At 39.0% G+C, this 21,970-nt stretch overlaps 1 protein-coding gene across 4 annotated transcripts in view; it reads left to right on the plus strand.

Annotated features, from left to right (window-relative positions):
- The first annotated feature begins 655 nt into the window (after positions 1–655).
- Positions 656–21,970, plus strand: part of RIC3 (RIC3 acetylcholine receptor chaperone) — a 56,091-nt gene continuing 34,776 nt past the window's right edge. For 2 of the 4 annotated variants that reach the window (XM_040258438.1, XM_040258441.1), the window contains exon 1: positions 656–873. In XM_040258438.1, coding sequence (XP_040114372.1) covers positions 750–873 — 124 coding nt within the window. In that variant the 5' untranslated portion in view covers positions 656–749. The remainder of the gene's footprint in view (positions 874–21,970) is intronic. The other 2 variants (XM_040258442.1, XM_040258439.1) reach the window with 1 other exon arrangement.

Genomic DNA, 21,970 nt, shown 5'->3' on the forward strand with positions numbered 1-21,970 from the left:
ATTCATAAGGCCAGTAACAAGAACTGTGGGGACACAGAGGAAGGAGAAGATGGCTAAAAATGCTTCATGAGGGCAGTACTTTTCAGCTGTTCTTCAGAGAAGTTTTTAGCCAGTGGAGATGTGTTAGGAATTTTCCAGGCAGTGTGAACAGGATAAGCAAAGATTCCCGGAACGCAATAAATATGTTAGGGAAATAGCAAATGATCTAGTTTGAACGGCTCATTGGTAAAACCAGATCAGGGAGGGCCTTGAGGTCACAGAAAGCAGCTGGACCTTTCTATGAGGATAAAGGGGAGTTTTTCAAAGACGTGAAGCTATGGGGAGCTTTAAACGCATTACACCTGAGTTTTAGCATTATCACCTTGGGCTTCAGATGGAGAATGGAAGTGCGGGGCTTTCCAGAGGGGCTGGAAGCTTAACCAGTTAACTGATGGGCGGTTAAGGAGGGGAGTGAACAGTGTGGTGATGAGGATGAAAGGAAGGGCTCGGCCATCGGTAGTTTAGGTGTAGAACGCCCCCGTGGGCGGGGGTTACAGGGAGGAGTTTCTAGCTGGAACGAATGAGAGGGCGCGGGTACCATTCAGCGCACCTGGGGACCGCGCAGGAGGAGCGAGTCAGCCCCACGCGCCGCGCTCGCGTGTCCCTCGCGCGGCGCCGTCCGCGCAACGCTCGGTGGGGTTGGCTGAGGCCGCGGGCGCTGCGGTTCCGGTTCCGGCGGGAGCCCGCACCTGCGGCGGGGGCGGGCGGTCATGGCGTACTCCACTGTGCAGAGGGTGGCCCTGGCCTCGGGACTCGTCCTGGCTGTGTCGCTGCTGCTGCCCAAGGCCTTCTTGTCCCGCGGAAAGCGGCAGGAGCCGCCGCCGGCGCCCGGAGGTAAGCGCGGGCCGGCTCCCCAACCCCGAGCCGCAGGGCGAGCGCGAGCTCCAAGAGCCCTTGCTGGAGGGAGGGCGGCCGCGGGGGTCTCCGGCCCCGCGGAGTTTGGGAGGTGCCAAGCGCCAGGGTTCTCTTGGCCCCAGCGGGCAGCGGCCGGACCGGGTCGCTCCAGGCCTTCGCCTGCAGGAGCGCGCGCAGACGAGCCTGGACGCACTCTCCGGTTGCTCTCACCTCTTCCCCTCGCTGGCTTAACCCAGCTACTCACTATCTGCCCAAGTGCTTTGAGTTAGGAGGGTTCCCACTTGAATTTCCCTTTTTAGGGTGTCCGTGTGCTTTCTCTCGTGCTTTCGAATGAAATAGTTGGGACTGGGTATTGTTAACCTTAATTTGTTGTGTATTTTCAGTTTGGTGTCGAGAGCTCACTGGTTCAGGCTCTTTTTGTGCCTTCGTAAATATAACGTGAAGATTTTAATAATCCGAGTTTCAGTAACTGAGATGAACATGGTTCTGCGTTCCCGTTACGTGAACAAGTATTTCTTAATCCTTTGTTACTGGCATGATGTATGTGGTGGTTAAAAATCCACCCTGTGATTTGCATTTTGGGGCTTTTGCATAATGGGTGAATGTAACAGGGCAGGAACGCCAGAGGCTGGGAGAACTAGAACAGTTCTCTGTAGATTGTGAAGTTCTGGTGACTTTCTTCTGGAAATTGACTGTGTAACATCCTTGAGACAGGGTTTTACAGTTTTCGTGCTTCCACTAACATTCAACCTGTTGATGTTGGACAGCTCCTTGAACTGAAACTCATTTCCCTCTAATTTGTGCACATTGACTGTAACTCCACCCTCTTGTACATCATAGATTATAAATACAAGAAATGCAAAACACCAGGCTCTAGGGATGAAGGGCAGATCCAACCCAGAATTCTGTTCATAGACTTTGCTTGATAATCTTTATGTTTGTAAAACTATCTCCTTGGGAGAAACTTCTTTTTTTTAAAAAAAAGCAAACTACCTCATTTGTTGGGTTTTCTTTTTTTTCCTTTCTGTCTTATTACAAAACCCCAAAGGTTTTACTCACTTTGTCTAATGATGATGAAGAGTAAATTCACGATGACCCTAAGCGGTTAAAGATTCGTCTACAATAGTGTCTTACCACGTTAAATTTTCATTGTGCTGAATTGTCTTGAATAAGTTCTCTTCAATGCGGGTGGGAGATACTCTTCTAAATATTGTCTAGAGAGACGATCAGAGATGGCTTTTTCTCCTAAAAGCTCAAGTAATAATAATCAGTGTTCTTATCTTAGAAACTTTGCAGTTTCTGTTCTCTTCATTCCTGAAGTGTTATTTCCTTCTCATTGCTCAGCTTAAATGTAATCTCCTCAGAGACTTTCCCTGATGACTCTAAGTCACTCTTTACACTCCCATCACTTCTTATTCCTATGTTTTATTTTCTCGATTGAAGGTGTTATTGTATCATATGACATTTTCTTATATATTTTACTAGGTTTTTTTTTTTTGTCTCCACTTTGTAGAGTGTAAGCTCCTGAGGGCAGGCAGTTTGTCTTGTTTACCACTATTTCTTTAGCAGTTGGCATATAATGGACAGTCAGTATTTTTAAATGAATAAAATGCTCTTTTTGCATTCATTATCAAAGTAGTATAATCAAGGTAAAAGTAAGTTAGTGTTAGTTTTTCAGTCATGTCCCATTCTTTGCAACCCCATGGACTGCAGCCTGCAGACAGCCCCTCTGTCCATGAAATTGTCCAGTCAAAAATACTGGAGTGGGTGGCCATTCCCTTCTCCAGGGGATCTCCCCTACCCTGGGATTGAATCCAGGTCTCCTACATTGCAGGCAGATTCATTACTGTTTGAGTCACCATAATCTATGTAAAAACATACCTTAACTGATGTATTCCAGTAACTGAAATTTGCTAACTAAAATCCTTGTCTTGGTGCACTGACATTTTAAAAACGGTGACTTCTAATCATTATTGGGTTATATACCCATTTGAGAGTCTAATGAAAATTATGGATTTTTCCCCCAGGAAAAATGCCTATACTTTTTGTACATACATAGAGAATTTGAGTATCAACTCAGAGAAACCACAGACTCCAGAAACCCCTGCTCTGAAGAAAGGGATAGCTCTGATTATTTGAAAATTCATGTCATCCGTGTCTTAAAATTTGTGTCATTATAGCTTGCATCTCTGCCCATTGGCATATATGAAATGAGCATTGTCCCTTTTCCACATGACAGCTGTTAAGGTAGTCTTTAGCAAATATTTATGATGTATCCTTTAACATAGCTTACACACAGTATATAAATACTGTTTAATTCTTAAAAAAAAAAAAAAAGCCAAATCCCTGCCTTGAGGAACTCACAGTTTAGTAGAGGGGAAAAGACATTGAATAAGTGCAAAAAATTATCAATTGTAGCTACTCAAATCCTTGCAGGGAAAGGAGGAGACACATGTTAGAATGGTTAGTTTTATTGGTGTCTCAAGAAAGGTGTTATGGAAGAGAAGAGCCTTTTCTTTTTTTTTTTTTTGGTAATAGCTTTCTTGAGATATAATTCACGTACCATGCAGTTCATGTATTTAAACTGTGTGACTGCATCAAAAGATACTCAACATTGCTTATTATTAGAGAAATGCAGATCAAAACTACAATGAGGTATCAACTCACACTCGTCAGAATCAGTTTAGTTCAGCCGCTCAGTCGTGTCTGACTCTTTGCAACCCCATGGACTGCAGCACTCCAGGCTTCTCTGTCCATCACTAACTCGCGGAGCTTGCTCAAACTCATGTCCGTCAAGTCGGTGATGCCATCCAAGCATCTCATCCTCTGTCGTCCCCTTCTCCTCCTGTCTTCAATCTTTCCCAGCCTCAGGGTCTTTTCCAATGAGTCAGTTCTGGTCAGAATGTCCATCATCAAAAAATCTGCAAACGAGAAATGCTGGAGAGGCTGTGGAGAAAAGGGACCCCTCTTGCATTATTGGTGGGAGTGTAAACTGATACAGTCATTATGGAAAACAGTATAGAGATTCCTTTAAAAACTAGGAATAAAACTACCATATGCACTGACCATACCAAGTGCTGATGAGGATGCAAAGCAACTGAAACTCTCATATTGCTGGTAATGATGTAGAATGGTACAACCACGTTGGAAAACAATTTGGTAAAGGCATTTTAATAAAATTAAACATATGCTTACCACATTAAAAAAAAAAACAACACTGCCATATGACCCAACAATCCCACTACTGGGTATATACCCTGAGGAAATCATAATTGAAAAAGACACATGTACCCTAGTGTTCATTGTAGCACTATTTATAATAGCTATGACATGGAAGCAACCTAGATGTCCATCAACATATGCTTGGGTAAAGAAGCTGTGGTACACATACAAAATGGAATATTACTCAGCCATAAAAGGACACACGGTTGACTCAGTTCTAATGAGGTGGATGAACCTAGAGCCTATTATACGGAGTGAAGTAAGTCAGAAAGAGAAAAGCAAATATCATATATTAATGCATATATATAGAATCTAGAAAATGGTACTGATGAACCTATTTGCAGAGCAGCATTGGAGACACAGACATAGAGAACAGACTTGTAGACACAGTGGGGGAAGGAGAGGGTGGGACAAATTGAGAGAATAGCATGGAAATATATATACACCACCATATGTAAAATAGATAGCCAGTGGACATTTATGTATGACACAGGGAACTCAACCCCGTGCTCTGTGACAACCTAGAGAGGTGGGATGGGTGGGAGGTGGGAGGAAGGTTCAAGAGGAAGGGGACATGTGTATACCTATGACTGATTCATGTTGATATGTGGCAGAAACCAACACAATATTGTAAAGCAATTATGCTCCAATTAAAAATAAATAAATTTTAGAAAAAGCAGTAGCCATTTGCAGCAAAATGAATGGATCTAAGAATATGCGTAGTGAAAACAGAGACAAATACTATGTGATATTGCTTATATGTGAAATCTAAAAAATAAACGAATGTGTATGCAAAACAGAAACAGAACCACAGATATAGAAAACAAACTTGTGGTTACCAAACAGGAGAGGAAAGGGGGGAGGGTAAATTAAGGGTATGAGATTAACAGATATAAACTACTGTGTATTAAATATAGATAAGCAACAAGGATATACTGTATAGCCCGGGGAATTATAGCCATTATCTTGTAAAAAAAACCTATAATGGAGTATAATCTGCAAAATATGGAATCATTGTGCTGTACACCTGAAATGAATATAATATTGTAAATCAACTATACATCAATAAAAAAGTAAGCAAAAATAAAGTGTGTGAATGGTTTTTAGCATGGTCACAGAGTTGTGCAACCATCGTCACTATCAATTTTAGAACACTTTATCATTCCCGCCCCCCTCCAAAACCATCTTTAACCTCTTTAGCCATCACCCATTAACAGTCCCCCAACCCGAGCCCCTTCAGTCTTCAGTTTGGTTGAGTCATTCAGTTGTGTCCGACTCTTTGCGATCCCATGAACTGCAGCACGCCAGGCTTCCCTGTCCGTAACTCAAAGCAATCTCCCTGAGTTTGCTCAAAGCCATATCCATCAAGTTGGTGATGCTATCCAACCATCTCATCCTCTCTTGTCCCCTCCTCCTCCTGCCTTCACTCTTTGCCAGCATCAGGGTCTTTTCTAATGAGTCAGTTCTTCACATCAGGTGGACCTTCCTAGGCAACGATTAATCTACTGTCTATAGATTTGCCTGCTATGGGCATTTCATGTAAATGGAATCATACAATATGTGATCTTTTGTGACTGGTTTCTTTCACATAGTATGTTTTCAAGTTTCATCCATGTTGTAGCATGTATCAGTGCTTCATTACTTTTCCTGGCTGAATAATATTCCATTATGTGGAATATTCCATCTGCATTTTATTCATTTATTAGTTGGGCATTTGGGGTTTTGATGATTATGAGTAATGCTGCTATTAACATCCATGTACACATTTTTGTGTGGATATATGCTTTCATTTCTCTTGAATATATGCATTTGGGAAATGTGAACATTTTAGTGTGGCTGGAACTAAGGTGGAATTTCGCTCATATTATTACTCTGTGAGCAGTTTTGAGGAACTGCTAGATTGTTTTCCAAAGTATCTATCATTTTACATTCCCACCATTAATATGTGAAGGTTCCAATTTCTCCACATACTCTCGGACATTTGTTATTGCCAGCCTTTTTATTATAGCCATCATAACGGGTGTGAAGTGCTATCTTATTGTGGGTTTTTTTTTTTTTTGTATTTCCATGACGACTAACAACTTTAATATATTTTCATGTGTTTATAGGCTGTTTGTGTAACAACTTAGAGAAATGTCGGTTCAGACTTTTGCCCATTTTTAAATTGGGTTTCTTGTCTTTATTGTTGAATTATAAGAATTCCTGATATATTTTAGGTACAAGTTCATTATCAGATATGTGACTTGCAAATATTTTCTTCAACTCTTCACTTTCTTGATGGTGTCCTCTTAAGAAAAGTTTTTAATTTTGATGAAGTCTAACTTATTTACCTTCTTCTCTTCTGCTTTTGATGTCAGACCAAAAAAATTAATCTCCAGATCCAAGGTCATGAAGATTTATGTCCATGTCTTCAAGTTTTATAGTATTTACTCTTATATTTAATCCTTTGATCCATTTTGAGTTAATTTTTGCTTTTGATATGAGGAAAAGTCCAACTTCATATGGATATACAGTTATCCCAGCATTATTTATTGAAAAGAATATTCTGTTTACACTGAACTGTTTTAACACCCTTGTTGAAACTCAGGTGACTAAGTGTGAGAGTTTATTTCTGGACTCTCAATTCTGTTCCATTGACAAACATCAGATATAGAATATATAACTGTCCTTACGTCAATACCACACTGCCTTGATTACTGAAGCTTTGTAGTTAAATTTTGAGATCATGAAGTGTTAGGTCTCCAAACTGTGTCCTTTTAATATCAAGGTTGATTTCTGAGTGCTGTGGCTCAGGATTTCCATACACATTTTAGGATTAGCTTGTCAATTTCTGCAAAAACCAGCTGGGATTTTGATTGTGTGGAATCTGTAAATCATTTTGAAGAGTATTGCCATCTTAATAACAATAAGTCTTTTAATCTATGAATAGGATTTTAAAAAATTTATTTAAATCTTTAATTGTTTTCAGGCTTCCCTGATAACTCAGTTGGTAAAGAAATCCGTCTGCAATGCAGGAGACCCTGATTTGATTTCCTGGATTGGGAAGATCTGCTGGAGAAGGGATAGGCTACCCGTTTCAGTATTCTTGGGCTTCCCTTGTGGCTCAGCTGATAAAGAAACCGCCTGCAATGCGGGAGACCTGGGTTCGATCCCTGGGTTTGGAAGATCCCCTGGAGAAGGGAAAGGCTACCCACTCCAGTATTCTGACCTAGAGAATTCCATGGACTGTATAGTCTATGGGGTCACAAAGAGTCGGACATGACTGAGCGACTTCCAGTAGTTTTCAGTGTACAAGTCTTCTTTTGTTAAATATATCCCTAAGTATTTTATTCTTTTTGATGTTATTGTAAATTGAATTATTTTATTAATTTTAAGACTATTCATTACTCAGCTTAGAAACACAATCTTTGTGTATTAATATTGTATTCTGTAGACTTGCTGAATTGTTTATTGGCTGCAGTAAATGATTGTGTTGTTTGCTGCTGCTAAGTTGTGTCGGTCGTATCCGACTCTGTGCGACCCCGTAGACGGCAGCCCACCAGGCTCCTCCGTCCCTCGGATTCTCCAGGCAAGAACGCTGGATTGGGTTGCCATTTCCTTCTCCAGTGATCGTGTTGTCTCCGAACAGAGATTGTGTTACTTGTTTCTTTTCGATCTACATGCCTTTTCTTTTTCTTGCCTAACTACCTGGGCTAGAACCTCTAGTACAATGTCAAATAGAAATGGTGAAGAGTGAACATCCTTGATTGTTCCTAATCTTAAGAAAGCGTTCATACCCTTAAGGATAGTGCTAACTATGGATGCATTAATAGAACTAAAAAATTTTTAAAAGGGGGTCTGTTGAGTGTTTTTATTATGAAGGGATTGAATTGAACTTTGTCAAGTGCTTTTTCTGTCTATTAAGTGACCATGGGGTTTTTGTCCTTCATTTTATGGATATGATACATCACATAATTGATTTTTGGATGTTAAAACCTTGCTTTTTTTTTTTAACTAAATTGAGGAGGTAACTCTAACATGTTTTTATTAGCCAGATTAACAAGGATATTTCAAAGATATTTCAGGATATTTCAAATAGCTTTAGAGTTGTAAGAGATGAGACAAGGGGCCAAATTGTAAAGATTTTTTTCATGCCATACTTAAGGAGTTTGGATTTTATTCTAAAGATCGGTGAGGCCATTGTGAGTTTGTTAGTAGAAGAGAAACTTACAGTCTGAAAGGACATCTTGGCAACAGTGTAGAGGCTGTATCAGTGAGGGTTTCTTCAGGGAAAATAATGTTGCAGTAGTCCATTTGAGACATCAGGAACATCATTAAGGCAGTGTGTTGGGGCTCATCAGTTTAGGATTCTCATGGTAAGTAACAGAAAATTCAGCTGAGTTGTCAAGTTGAAAGGAGGATGTATTGACTAGTGCACATGAAAAGACTTTGTGTTAGGATTGGCCTCCTGTGTGGTTTGATCCAGAGGTTAACAATCCCATCAGGGCTTCTGTCTGATTTTCTTTGTCCTTTTTACTTCTGGGTTCCTTCTCATGTCGGCTCTGTCCTCTGGCTTCTCTCTCTCAGGCTAGAAACAGTATTTGCAACAGTTCCAGATGTCACCTCCTCATATTTAATTGTCCAGAGAAAGAATGTTTTTTTTATTTTGAACTCTTCCTTCACTCCCATATCACTTTTACAGCTCCACTCCCAGTTCTTTCCCAGTAGTTCCAGCTAACATATCCACCCATCTTATTGACTTGAGTAAAGTTATTTGCAGTGCTCTGGGTAGAAAGAATACGCTGATCCGCTGTGGAGTTGAGAGTGGTTCCCAGAGGGAATTAGGGATACCGGAGGAAGAAGGAGTAAATGGAGCAGGGGAAGTGTCCACATTGAACAGGAGGGAAAAGAACAATTTTAAGAGACATTTTTAACTAGAAGTGGAATGTGAGGCAGAGGGAGGCATCTTGAATTATTCTCAGCTTATTGGCTTAGGTGACTATACTGAATATACCTTTACCAAAATAGTAATGAAGCAACATAGATTAAAGGGGAAAGACAACGAGTTCAGAAATTTGTAGACTAGTATCACATGCCCCTTTTCCATCTTTTTTCATACGTGAAATCCCTAGGTCCCACATCCATTCCTCACGTGACGTAGTTACAGGTAACTAAGTATGGCCCTCTTAGAAGGCAAACAGTAGCAAGTGTAAGCTGGTTAGCTCATGGAAGAACAGCCTATTGCATCTCCCATCCCCCTTTTTAGGGGGTTCCCTGGTGGCTCAGCAGTTAAGAATCTGCCTGCCAGTGCAGGAGACTCACTTCCCAACCTGGGGATAGATATTGGAGCAGGAGGAAGTGGCAACCTGCTCCAGTATTCTTGCCTGGAGAATCCCATGGACAGAGAAGCCTGGCAGACTACAGTCCATGGGGTTGCAAAGAGCTGGACTTGACTTAGTGACTAAACGCATATCCCCCCTTTAAAAATTCTTTAGTTCTGTTAATGCATCCTGGGGATTGCTTTAGACTTTGGGTATTTCACTTGCTGATTTTGCTGTGTATTAGAATTTTAAACTTTTTTTTTTTAAGGTACTCCTATAGGTTTGTCCATTTTGTACATTCACTTGGTGTTTTGGAATCAAATAGAGGAATATAACCTTTCTTGTTGCATTTTGTCTCAATTTGATCCAGAATTCTAGCCTCTTGACTTTTCTTCAGAATATTTATTGTTTCATTCATTGTATTTGTTTTTACCATTCTCTCAGCTATGTATCATTCTTGATTTTAAAAAAACCTTTTTTGTTAAAGACATTTTCAAACATAAGAAAAAGTAAAGAGAGCAGTATAATAAGATGAATCCACATCATCCTGCTTCAACAACCATCATCTTGTATCATGGATATCCCCACTTACTTTTCCCCCTATGCAAATACCAAATCTCAGACACTGGGATTTCATTTCATCCTTAAGTATTTTTGTATACATCTCTAAAGCATAAGAAAATTAAAATTATTTTAAAAATATAGTTGCAATATCATTATTACTCCTGAAAGTCAGTAATTCCTGAATGTCATGAAATCAGTATTCAAATTCCTCTCACTGCCTCATAATTTTTTTTCATGATTTCCCCCTTGATTGTGATTAGCATATCTTCTTGATCATTCACGTTATCTAAAAAAAAATCTATCAGTCTTTTGAAACTGCTCTTAAGTTCACCCCATTCTGTTCATGGAAACCCATTTGTGTACAGTCATTAAACCAGTTGGTTTGATTGCTTTATCCCATCTTATTCTGTCCAATATAGGCCTATGGTCTGCATGCTTACTTTCTTCCCCCTTCATTGTATTCTCAACATAGAATCCATACTAACCCTGTTAAAGCTTAAGTCTCCCTCCACAGAACCCTCCAATGGCTTCCTGACTCACTCAGATGAAAAGACGAAGTCTGTACATGACCTACAAAGCCTACTTAATCCTCTTCTCGTTGCCCTCTTTCCCATTTTGCTTTGAGTGCACTGGCCGCCTCCTCACTGTGGTTTGAAAGTTCCCTGTGTGCTCTCACCTCAGGGCCTTTGCATTTGTTGTGTCCTCTGCCCGAAATGCTCCTCCTTAGATAGCTGTGTGCGTTTCCTTTATCTTCTTTACATCTTAACTTAAAAGACATCTTCTGAGCCTTCTCTGGACACTCTTGCTAAATCTTTACTTTCCCGCAACACATCCTATCCCTTTTGCCTGCTTCATTTTTTCTCTTAGTATTTATCATTATCTTGTGTATCATCTCTTTTCTGGTTGAAATAGGAGGCTCCATGAGGGTCAGGATTTTTGCTTTGTTCACTGCAGTATCTCCAGCTTTAGATCAGGCCCACACATAGTAGAAAATCAATTAAAGAATTTAATCAATAAATTAAAGAATTAGAATTAAGTGAATTAATGAATACTAGCTCCCAAGGATCAAGGTTTCCTCTATTAGCATTTATAAGCCATTATTGTTGTTTAGTTGCTAAGTTGTGTCCAGTTCTTTTGCAACCCAGTGGACTGTAGCCTGCCAGGTTCATCTCTCCACGGGATTTCCCAGGCAAGAATACTGGAGTGGGTTCCCATTTATTATTATTTATGGCTGCATGAATTACTGTGCATCCATATGATAGACTGTTATGATTCCAGTAAGTTATATTCATGAAGTATTTTTGTGTGTGTGTGTGGCCAGGTTTGTTTTTCTTTGAAATCAAAGGGGAAAAAAATATCGATTTCTCTGGAATCACTAAACCAGTGGTATTGATTTATAAACAGGGTGGGCAATACAAATACAGAATAAATTATACCTAAATTTGAAATCTGGTACTGTGCACCTATTTTTTGAGACTATTTTAATTGAAGTATAGTTGACTTACAATATTGCATTAATTTCTGCTGTTCAAAGTGATTCAGTTATACCTGTATCAGTTCAGTCAGTCAGTTGTGTCTGACTCTTTGCGACCCCATGAACTGCAGCACACCAGGCCTCCCTGTCCATCACCAGCTCCCAGAGTTTACCCAAACTCATATAGTCAAGGCTATGGTTTTTCCTGTGGTCATGTATGGGTCTGAGAGTTGGACTGTGAAGAAGGCTGAGCGCTGAAGAATTGATGCTTTTGAACTGTGGTGTTGGAGAAGACTCTTGAGAGTCCCTTGGACTGCAAGGAGATCCAACCAGTCCATTCTGAAGGAGATCAGCCCTGGGATTTCTTTGGAAGGAATGATGCTAAAGCTGAAACTCCAGTACTTTGGCCACCTCATGCGAAGAGTTGACTCATTGGAAAAGGCTCTGATGCTGGGAGGGATTGGGGGCAGGAGGAGAAGGGGACGACTGAGGATGAGATGGCTGGATGGCATCACGGACTGAATGGACGTGAGTTTGAGTGAACTCCGGGAGTTGGTGATGGACACGGAGGCCTGGCATGCTGCGATTCATGGGGTCGCAAAGAGTCGGACACCACTGAGTGACTGGACTGAACTGAACTGAACTGATGTCCATTGAGTCAGTGATGCCATCCAACCATCTCATCCTCTGTTGTCCCCTTCTCCTCCTGCCCTCAGTCTTTCTGTGCATCAGGGTCTTTTCAAATGAGTCAGCTCTTCACATCAGGTGACCAAAGTATTGGAGTTTCAAGGTCAACATCAGTCCTTCCAATCAACATCCAGGACTGATCTCATTGAGGATGGACTGGTTGGAGAGTCCAAGGGACTCTCAAGAATCTTCTCCCAACACCACGGTTCAAAAGCATCAATTCTTTGGTGCTCAGCTTTCTTTATAGTCCAACTCTCACATCCATACATGACCACTGGAAAAACCATAGCCTTGACTAGACGGACCTTTGTTGGCAAAATAATGTCTCTGCTTTTTAATATGCTATCTAGATTGGTCATAACTTTCCTTCCAAGGAGTAAGTGTCTTTTAATTTCATGGCTGCAGTCACCCTCTGCAGTGATTTTGGAGCCCCCAAAAATAAAGTCAGCCACTGTTTCCCCATCTATTTGCCATGAAGTGATGGAACCGGATGCCGTGATCTTAGTTTTCGGAATGTTGAGCTTTAAGCCAACTTTTTCACTCTCCTTTCACTTTCATCAAGAGGCTTTTTAGTTCTTCACTTTGTGCCATAAGGGTGGTGTCATCTGCACATCTAAGGTTATTGATATTTCTCCCGGCAGTCTTGATTCCTGTATATACATTTTGAAATATTCTTTTCCTTTTCAGTTTATCATTGGATACTGAATGTAGTTCTGTGTGCTGTAAAGTAGGACCTTGTTTATCTGTTCCGTGTGTAAGAGCTTGCATCTGCTAGCCCCAGCCTCCCACTCCATCCTTCCCCCAGCCCTCCCCCTCGGTAACCGCAAGTCTGTTCTCTATGTCTGTGAGTCTGTTTCTGTTTTGTAGATAGGTTCACTTGCATCATATTATAGATTCCACAAATAAGTGATACCATATGGTATTTGTCTTTCTCTTTCTGAATTCACTCAGTGTGATAATCTGTAGGTCTACCCACGTTGCTACAAATGACATTACTTCATTCTTTCTGATGGCTGAGTAATATTCCGTTGTATATGTGTACCACATCTTTATCTGTTAATCTATCAGTGGACATTTAGGTTGTTTCCATGTCTTGGCTCTTGTGAATAGTGCTGCTATGAACATAGGGGTTCATGTATCTTTTTGGATTAGAGTTTTGTCAGGATATATGCCCAGAAGTGGGATTTTTTTTTTTTTTCATTTAGAAGAAGTGGGATTTCTATATTTCAGATATTTTCTTCCATTCTGTGGGTTGTCTTTTTGTTTTGTTTATGGTTTCCTTTGCTATGAAAAGGTTCCAAGTTTGATTAGATCTCATTTGTTTATTTTTATTTCTGTTGCCTTGGGGGACTGACCTAAAGAAACATTGATACAGTTTATGTCAGAGAATGTTTTGCCTATGATCTCTTCTAGGAGTTTTATGGTGTCATGTCTTACGTTTAAGTATTTCAGCTATTTTGAGTTTATTTTGGTGTATGGTAAGAGAATGTGTTCTAACTTCATTGATTTACATGAGGCTGTCCAGTTTTCTCAACACCACTTGCTGAAGAAGCAGTCTTTTCCCCATTATTCTTGCCTCCTTTGTTGAGGATTAATTGACCATAGATGTATGAGTTTCTTTCTGGGCTCTCTATTCTATGCCATTGATCAGTGTGTCTATTTTTGTGCTAATACTATGATGTTTTGATTACTGTAGCTTTGTAGTATTGTTGGAAGTCTGGGAGAGTTATGCCTTCTATTTTGTTCTTTTCCCTCAAGATTGCATTGGCAATTCTGGGTCTTTTATGGTTCTAAATAAATCTTAGGATTATTTGTTCTAGTTGTGTGAAAAATGTCATGAGTACTTTGTTAGGAATAACATTAAATCTGCAGGCTACTTTGGGTAGTATGGCCATTTTAACAATAGTAATTCTTCCAATCCAAGAGCATGGGATATCTTTCTATTTCTTTGAATCATCTTCAGTTTCCTTTGTTAATGTTTTATAGTTCTTAGTGGGTAAGTCTTTCATCTCCTTGCTCAGATTTATTCCTAAGTATTTTATTTTGGGGAGTGCAATTTTGGAAGTTATTTTTTACATTCCCTTTCTGATATTTCATTGTTAAAAGAAATACATCTGATTTCTGCATGTTAATCTTATGTCCTGCTACCTTGCTGAATTTCTCAGTTCTAGTTTTTGTATGAAGTCTTTAGTGTTTCCCATTAATATATATTGTATCATGACATCTGCATATAATGACAATTTTAGCTCTTCCCTTCATTCGAATACCTTTTATTTCTTGTCTGATTGCCATGGCTGGGACTTCCAATACTATGCTGAATAGAAGAGGTCAAAGTGGGCATCCTTGTCTTGTTCTGGATTTTAGTGGGAAGGCTTTCAGCTTTTCACCATTGAGCCTTGTATTGGCTGTGGGTTTATCCTAAGTAGCTTTCATTATGTTGAGGTATGTTCCCTCTATACCCACTTTGGTAAGAGGTATTTTTTTTTTTTATCATGAATGGATGTTAAATTTTGTGAAATGCTTTTTCTGCATCTGTTGAGATGATCATGTGGTTTTTGTCTTCTCATATTTATTTGCTGTATCACATTGATCTGTGTATGTTGAACTATCCTTGTGAACTTGGAATGAATCCCACTTGATTGTGATATATGATCTTTTTGTATGTTGTTGAATTTGGTTTGCTAATTTTTGTTGAACTTTTGCATCTATATTCATCAAAGATATTGGCCTATAATTTTCTTTTTTGGTGGTGTCTTTGGTTTTGGTATAAGGGTGATGATAGTGGCTTCATAGAATAGAATATCTTTGGGAGTGTTCCTTCATCTTCAGTTTTTTGGAAGAGTTTGAGAAGGATCAATATAAGTTCTTATTCATATGTTTGGTAGAATTTGCCTGTGAAGCCATTTGGTCCCAGACTTTTGTTTTGTACAGAGTTTTTAAAGATTCTATTTTACGCCTAGCGATCAGTCAGCTCAAATTATCTATTTCTTCTTGATTCAATTTTGGTGAGCTGTTTATTTCCAGAAACTTACCCATTTTTCCTAGGTTGTCACATTTGTTGGCATATAATTTTTCAAAGTATTCTCTTAAGGTTTTTTTGTATTTCTGCAGTATTATTTGTTAAGGCTTCTTATTTCTTATTTTGTTCTTAGTGAGCCTGGCCAGAGGTTTGTCAGTCATGTTTATCCTTTCAAAGAACACGCTGTTGGTTTTATTGATTTTTTTCTTTTTAATCCCTACTTTATTTCCTCTCTGATCTTTAGTTCCTTCCTTTTACTGACTTTGGGTTTTGTTTGTTCTTTTTCTAATTCTTTTAAGTGAAAGGTTAGGTTGTTTATTTGAGATGCTTTTGTTTCTTGAGGAGGCCTGTATCACTGTGAATTTCCTGATTATCTCTAGGACTTGCCTCTTAGAACTGCTTTTGCTGCAGCCCACAGATTTTGTATGGTTGTGTTTTCGTTGTCATTTGTCTCAAGATATTTTTAAATTTCCTCTTTGGTTTCATTATTGGCCCATTGGTTTTTTAGTAGCTTGTTTTTAGTCTCTGTGTAATTGTTTATTTTCTCATTTCTCTCTTCTGTGGTTGCTTTCTAGTTTCACGACATTGTGGTCAGAAAAGATGCTTGAGATAATTTCTATACTTTAATTTGTTGAGGCTTATTTTGTGCCCTACTATGTAGTCAGTCCTAATGAATGTTCCATGTGCACTTGGAAAAAATATGTATTCTGGCTTTTTGGATATAATGTTTTGGAAATTTCAACTAAGTCTAACTAGTGTATTGCATAATCTAGGGTCTCTGTTGCCTTATTGAATTTTTTGGTCTAGAAGATCTATCCATTGATGTGAGTTGTGTTTTAAAACCTCCTACTATTATTGTATTCCCGTTATTTTCTCCCTTTATGTCTGTTGGAATTTGTCTTATGTATTTGGTGCATATATGTTGACAAGTGTAAATTCCTCTTTTTGTGTCGATCCTTCTATTATTATATAATGTCCTTTATATTCTTCTGTGGCCTTTGTTTTAAAGTCTGTTTTGTCTGATATGAGTAGTGTAACTCCCACTTTCTTCTCATTTCTGTTTGAATGAAATATCTTTTTGCGTCCCCTCACTGTCATTCTGTCTGTGTCCTTTGCCCTAAGGTGGGTCTCTTATAGGCAGCATATTGTAGCTGTTGTTTTTTCAATCCAGTCTGCTACTCTGTGTCTTTTGATTGGAGCATTTAGTTCATTGACATTTAAGGTAATTACTGATAAATATGAATTTATTGCATTTTAAGTTGTATTTTCCTGTTGATTTTATATTTATTCTTTTTCTCTTTTTGTTTTTCCTTTTGTGGTTTGATTTTCTTTTGCAATATACTTAAATTCTCTCTTTTTGTTTTTGTGAATGTGTTCTATGTTTTTGTAGTTACTCTGTTTTGCAAGTATGTTAATTCCATCCTTTATCTGTGTACTTTAGACTGGTCATATAGGCTCAGACACACTCTAGGAAATGAAAAAAAGTCTACATTTTTCCTACTCTCTCATTTTATGGTTTTTATATTTTCTTGTACATCTGCATATTCGTCCATTTGTTCTTCATTGTGGTTATCATCACTTTCATAGAAATTTTGAATTTTTAAAAATCTGTACACTGGCCTTATTTATTTTTAAAATTGTAATATTGAGGTTTTTTTAATTAAAAATTTTTTTTGACCATACTGCACAGCTTGCAGGACCTTAGTTCCCCAAACAGGAATCAAGCCCAGGTCCCAGGCAGTGGAAGCCTGAAGTCCTAACCACTGGATCACTAGGGAGTTCCCCTGGTGTACTGCAAAGCAAATGACGTAAATAAGCGAGTTAGGTGATTTTGTCTTTCCTATATATTTATAACTTCATTTCTATTTAGAAAGGATCTTTCAATATTTCCTTTAGGATAAATTTAGTATTGCTGTGTTCTTTTTATTTTTTGCTTATCTGAGAAATTCTTTGTCTCTCCAAGTCTGAATGATAATCTTGCTTGGTAGAGTATCCTAGGTTGCAGATTTTTCCCTTTCAGAACTTTGAATATTTCTTGCCATTCCTTTCTGGCCTGCAACATTTCTGAAGAGAAATCAGCTGATAGCCTTATGGGAGTTCCCTTGTAATTAACTCCTTGTTTTTTTCTTGCTACATTTAGAATCCTATTTTTAACTTTTGAAATTTTTATTATTATATGTCTTTTTGTAGGTCTGTTTGGGTTTACCTTGTTTGAGACTTTCTGTGTTTCCTGTACCTAGATATCTGTTTCCTTTTGGGAAGTTTTCAGCTGTAATTTCTTTTAATACATTTTCATTCTCCTTTTTTCTTTCTTCTCATGACGAGTTCTAAATGATATGCAAAAATTGTGTGCTGTAAATAAAAAGTAAAGATGTGTCCACTAGGCATAGTCACTAGAAAGAAGCAGATCAGCATTTTAACAGTGGTTATTTTAGGAATTATCGGTGGTCATTATTTATATTTTTCTGTATTTTCTCAGTTTTCCATAGGTATGCATTTCTTTTACAACCAGAAAAAACAGTTTCTTCCTTTTCATGTCCACTCTGTAAAAAAGGGAAGAATCGTTTTTAGAATTGAGCCCAAGAGCTACACAAGATTTTCACTTCTCTATTAGTTGAAGAGTCCACTGTCCTGCTTTTGCTTTTTGCAAATTGGAACAATAGTTATCTATTGCCATTTGTTCAAATTTTTTCTTTACCAATTTAATTTCTAAATTTTTTTTTTAGTTTGGTGACCTTATTTGCAAGTTTTACCAGTCTTCCTGAAGGAAATTATTTAGTGAATGGATTTGAACTTATTTTCCTCACCCATCTGGGACATTTTTTTCCCTCTATAATTGTTAATTCTCCTCCATTTAATCCTAAATTTATATCCTTTGATAGAGAATATGGAAGTAAAATAGAGGTTGAGCAGTTCTTCTTTCTCAGCATTACATTTTATCATCAGGTAAATTTGCATTTTCTTTTTTTTTTTTATTGGAGGATAATTGCTTTACAGTGTGTCAGTTTCTGCCATATAACAACATGAATCAGTTTTGTATATACAGGCTGGGCTCCCTGTGTTATACGGCAGCTTCCCACTAGTTATATATTTTACAGATGACAGTGTATGTATGTCAGTGCTACTCTCTCAGTTGGTCCTACCCTCTCCTTCCCCTGCTGTGTCCATAAGTCCACTCTCTATGTCTGCATCTCCATTTCTTCCCTGTGAATAGGTTCATCCATATTATTTTTCTAGATTTCATATATGTGCATTAATATGTGATACTTGTTTTTCTTTTTCTGACTTATTGCACTCTGTATAACAGGCTCTAGGTTCATTTACCTCACTAAAACTGACTCAAATTTGTTCCTTTTCATGGCTGAGTAATATTCCGTTGTATATGTGTACCACATCTTATTTATCCATTCATCTGTCAGTGGACATTTAGGTTGCTTCCATGTCCTGGCTGTTATAAATAGTGCTGCGATGAACATTGGGGTACATATATCTTTTCGAGTTGTGATTTTCTTGAGTATATGCCCAGTAGTGGGATTGCTGAGTCATATGGTAGTTTTAGTCCAAGTGTTTTAAGAGATCTCCATGGTATTCTCCATAGTGGCTGTATCAGTTTATATTCCCACTAACTGTGCAGTAGGATTCCCTTTTCTCCACATCCTCTCCAGCATTTATCGTTTGTAGTTTTATTTTTTTAAATCTTTTTATTTTGTATTGGGATACAGCCAGCTAACAATATTGTGATAGTTTCAGGTGAACAGTGAAGGGACTCAGCCATATGTGTAGAGGTGTCCATTGTTCCCCAAACTCCACCTCCATCCAGGCTGCCACATAACATTGAGCAGAGTTACATGTGCTGTCCAGTAGGTTCTTCTTACCCATTTTAAATATAGCAGGGTGTACATGTCTATCCCAAGCTCCCTATAAATTTTGTATTTTCACTCTAAAAATATCCCTTTTGCTTTTGCTAGCCTTCTATAAACTTATTTTGAACCTTGGCCTCCTTGTGTGGTTCTTCCAAGTCTTGCTACTCTTTCATTCTGATTTCTTATGTCTTCTTCTAGTCATCTTCTGTCTGTTCCTTTAGAAGAACCACCAGTACATGTTTCCCAGGAAAACAGTAGATGTACTGGTAGCTCTTCTAAATATCCAGGCAAAAGTGCATTTCAAGAGCTTTCTTCTTAGAGTTTCATGCCATGGAACTACATGGCTTTATTTTTAGGACTTCTTAATTCTGCCTTACTAGAACCTGTGCCACACAACCCCTACATCATTGCCACAAATTCTAAGATAGGATGGTCTCTTTTTCCTATGGTTCTCTTTTCATTTCATCAACCAGTTTCTTCTTTGGCCAGAATAGCCATTCTGCTACTCACCTTACACACCTGTGGAACATGAAAATGTCAGCATACTAGGTCAGGGGCTTGTCAGTTGTTCCCAGTTAGCTGACTAAGACTTTGCACAGGTGCCAGAGCATTTGAAGTCTTCCACAATGACAGAGTGCTGCTTCTGTGCTAGAGTTGACCCCAAGAGAGTCCCGCCCTCCATCTCTGTTGGCTGGGGCCCATGGTGCTCAACAGTAATGTCACACCTGGCATCTCTCCTGCTGACCCTGCCTGCCTGTTTTCCATTGAGCATCTCACTTTGAATGCCTATAAACAGGGTTCCTTACCATCCCCTCCTCAGGAACCCTGCTTCTCTGGAATAGTTCAGACTCCTCTTGTCCCCGTGTTCTCCTCAAGTGAGTCCTAGTCAATGACTCTTAATCTCACGTATACATATGTTATGTACATATATAACATTGACATATATACATAATTGTAAGTGCCTGAAACAAATTATTTTGGTCCCTTACTTGTTCTTCTCCTAAGGAAACATCAGACATCTACTCTGAAAGTATACACAAAGAAGAGAGGAGACAGTTTGAGAGACTGTGAGTGCATGTGAATTAAACACTTTTTCAAATTCAAAAACTCAGAGGTGTATGGGTATGGAGCACCTTGATCAGTCACCCTGCAGCTGTTTTCTCAAAACTGTGAAGTTGAAAACACTCAGGATAATGAAGTAAACATTTAGCCTTGAGAGTGACTGGGCTGCATCTTGAGATTCCAGAAAGGGCTAACAGGCCTAGTATTAGTCGTTCAGATCAGTTCAACAAAGTGTACAGCATGTGAGACCCAGAGCATGCCCTGTAGGCATGAAGAACATACTAGACTTTTATTCAAGAAGTTCATAGTTTATCCTCCAGCCAGGGAACGAGGAGTGCACCTGTAGTTGAATAAATTGGATTTATTACTTGTTCAGCAAAGGAAGATGTATACATGATGAAGCACACAGTATCTCAGCAAGAAGAGTGTTAGAAAAGTCTTACTATAGAGATTGAAGCTTGTGTTAGGTGATTTTGAAGAAGGTTCAAGGACATGGGGCTTTGCTGTGGATTGGGTGCTGTCAGAAAGTTGGGTGAATTCTGTGACTGGGTGTCTTAGTAGAGTTTATGTAAAGAGAGCAGTCTTAAGAAAAGCTATAGCTATAATTAACAAAGTGGCAGCAGTCCACAGTCACTCATCATCTAGGAATAGTGGCTGTTTGATATATATATATATATATATACACACACACACACATATTTCTTACTTCTTTGGGCAGTGTTTGTGTTTTTTGTGTGTTCAGACAGATTACAGAATGTTATTATTATTTTTTTTTTTTTTGCCTTGATCCGTCATGGTCACAGAATGGCCTTGTCTGCTGTTGATGTCTGAAATTGCCTAAGTCAATAACCTCAGATATGCAGATGACACCACCTTTATGGCAGAAAGTGAAGAGGAACTAAAAAGCCTCTTGATGAAAGTGAAAGAGGAGAGTGAAAAAGTTGGCTTAAAGCTCAACATTCAGAAAACAAAGATCATGGCATCTGGTCCCATCACTTCATGGCAAATAGATGGGGAAACAGTGGAAACAGTGTCAGACTTTACTTTTTTGGGCTCCAAAATCACTGCAGATGGTGACTGCAGCCATGAAATTAAAAGACGCTTACTCTTTGGAAGGAAAGTTATGACCATCCTAGATAGCATGTTAAAAAGCAGAGACATTACTTTGCCAACAAAGGTCCGTCTAGTCAAGGCTATGGTTTTTCCTGTAGTCATGTATGGATGTGAGAGTTGGACTGTGAAGAAAGCTGAGCGCCGAAGAATTGATGCTTTTGAACTGTGGTGTTGGAGAAGACTCTTGAGAGTCCCTCGGACTGCAAGGAGATCCAACCAGTCCATTCTGAAGGAGATCAGCCCTGGGATTTCTTTGGAAGGAATGATGCTAAAGCTGAAACTCCAGTACTTTGGCCATCTCATGCAAAGAGTTGACTCATTGGAAAAGACTCTGATGCTGGGAGGGATTGGGGGCAGGAGGAGAAGGGGACGACTGAGGATGAGATGGCTGGATGGCATCACCGACTCAATGGACTTGAGTTTGAGTGAATTCTGGGAGTTGGTGATGGACAGGGAGGCCTGGCGTGCTGCGATTCATGGGGTCGCAAAGAGTCGGACACGACTGAGCAACTGAACTGAACTGAAGAGAACACCAAGAAGTAACTGTGAGTGCCAGGCCAGCTGGTAGCAACACCAGATCTTTTCTTATTCTCAGATGTGATTTGTGGGTTTCGATTAGCACTAACTAAAATTGAGTAGAAATGGTACTTAATGGGAGTTGTTACTCATTTCTGTTCCAGTCACAAAATTTCAATATAACTCTTGAATAAGGCCAGGTGTGATAAGTGTAATTTAAAAAGTTCTGACAGTGTATTCTTAGCAGTGGAGATGA

This window comes from Oryx dammah, unplaced genomic scaffold, assembly GCF_014754425.2.
Source record: "Oryx dammah isolate SB20612 unplaced genomic scaffold, SCBI_Odam_1.1 HiC_scaffold_17, whole genome shotgun sequence".
NCBI classification, from domain to species: Eukaryota; Metazoa; Chordata; class Mammalia; order Artiodactyla; family Bovidae; genus Oryx; species Oryx dammah.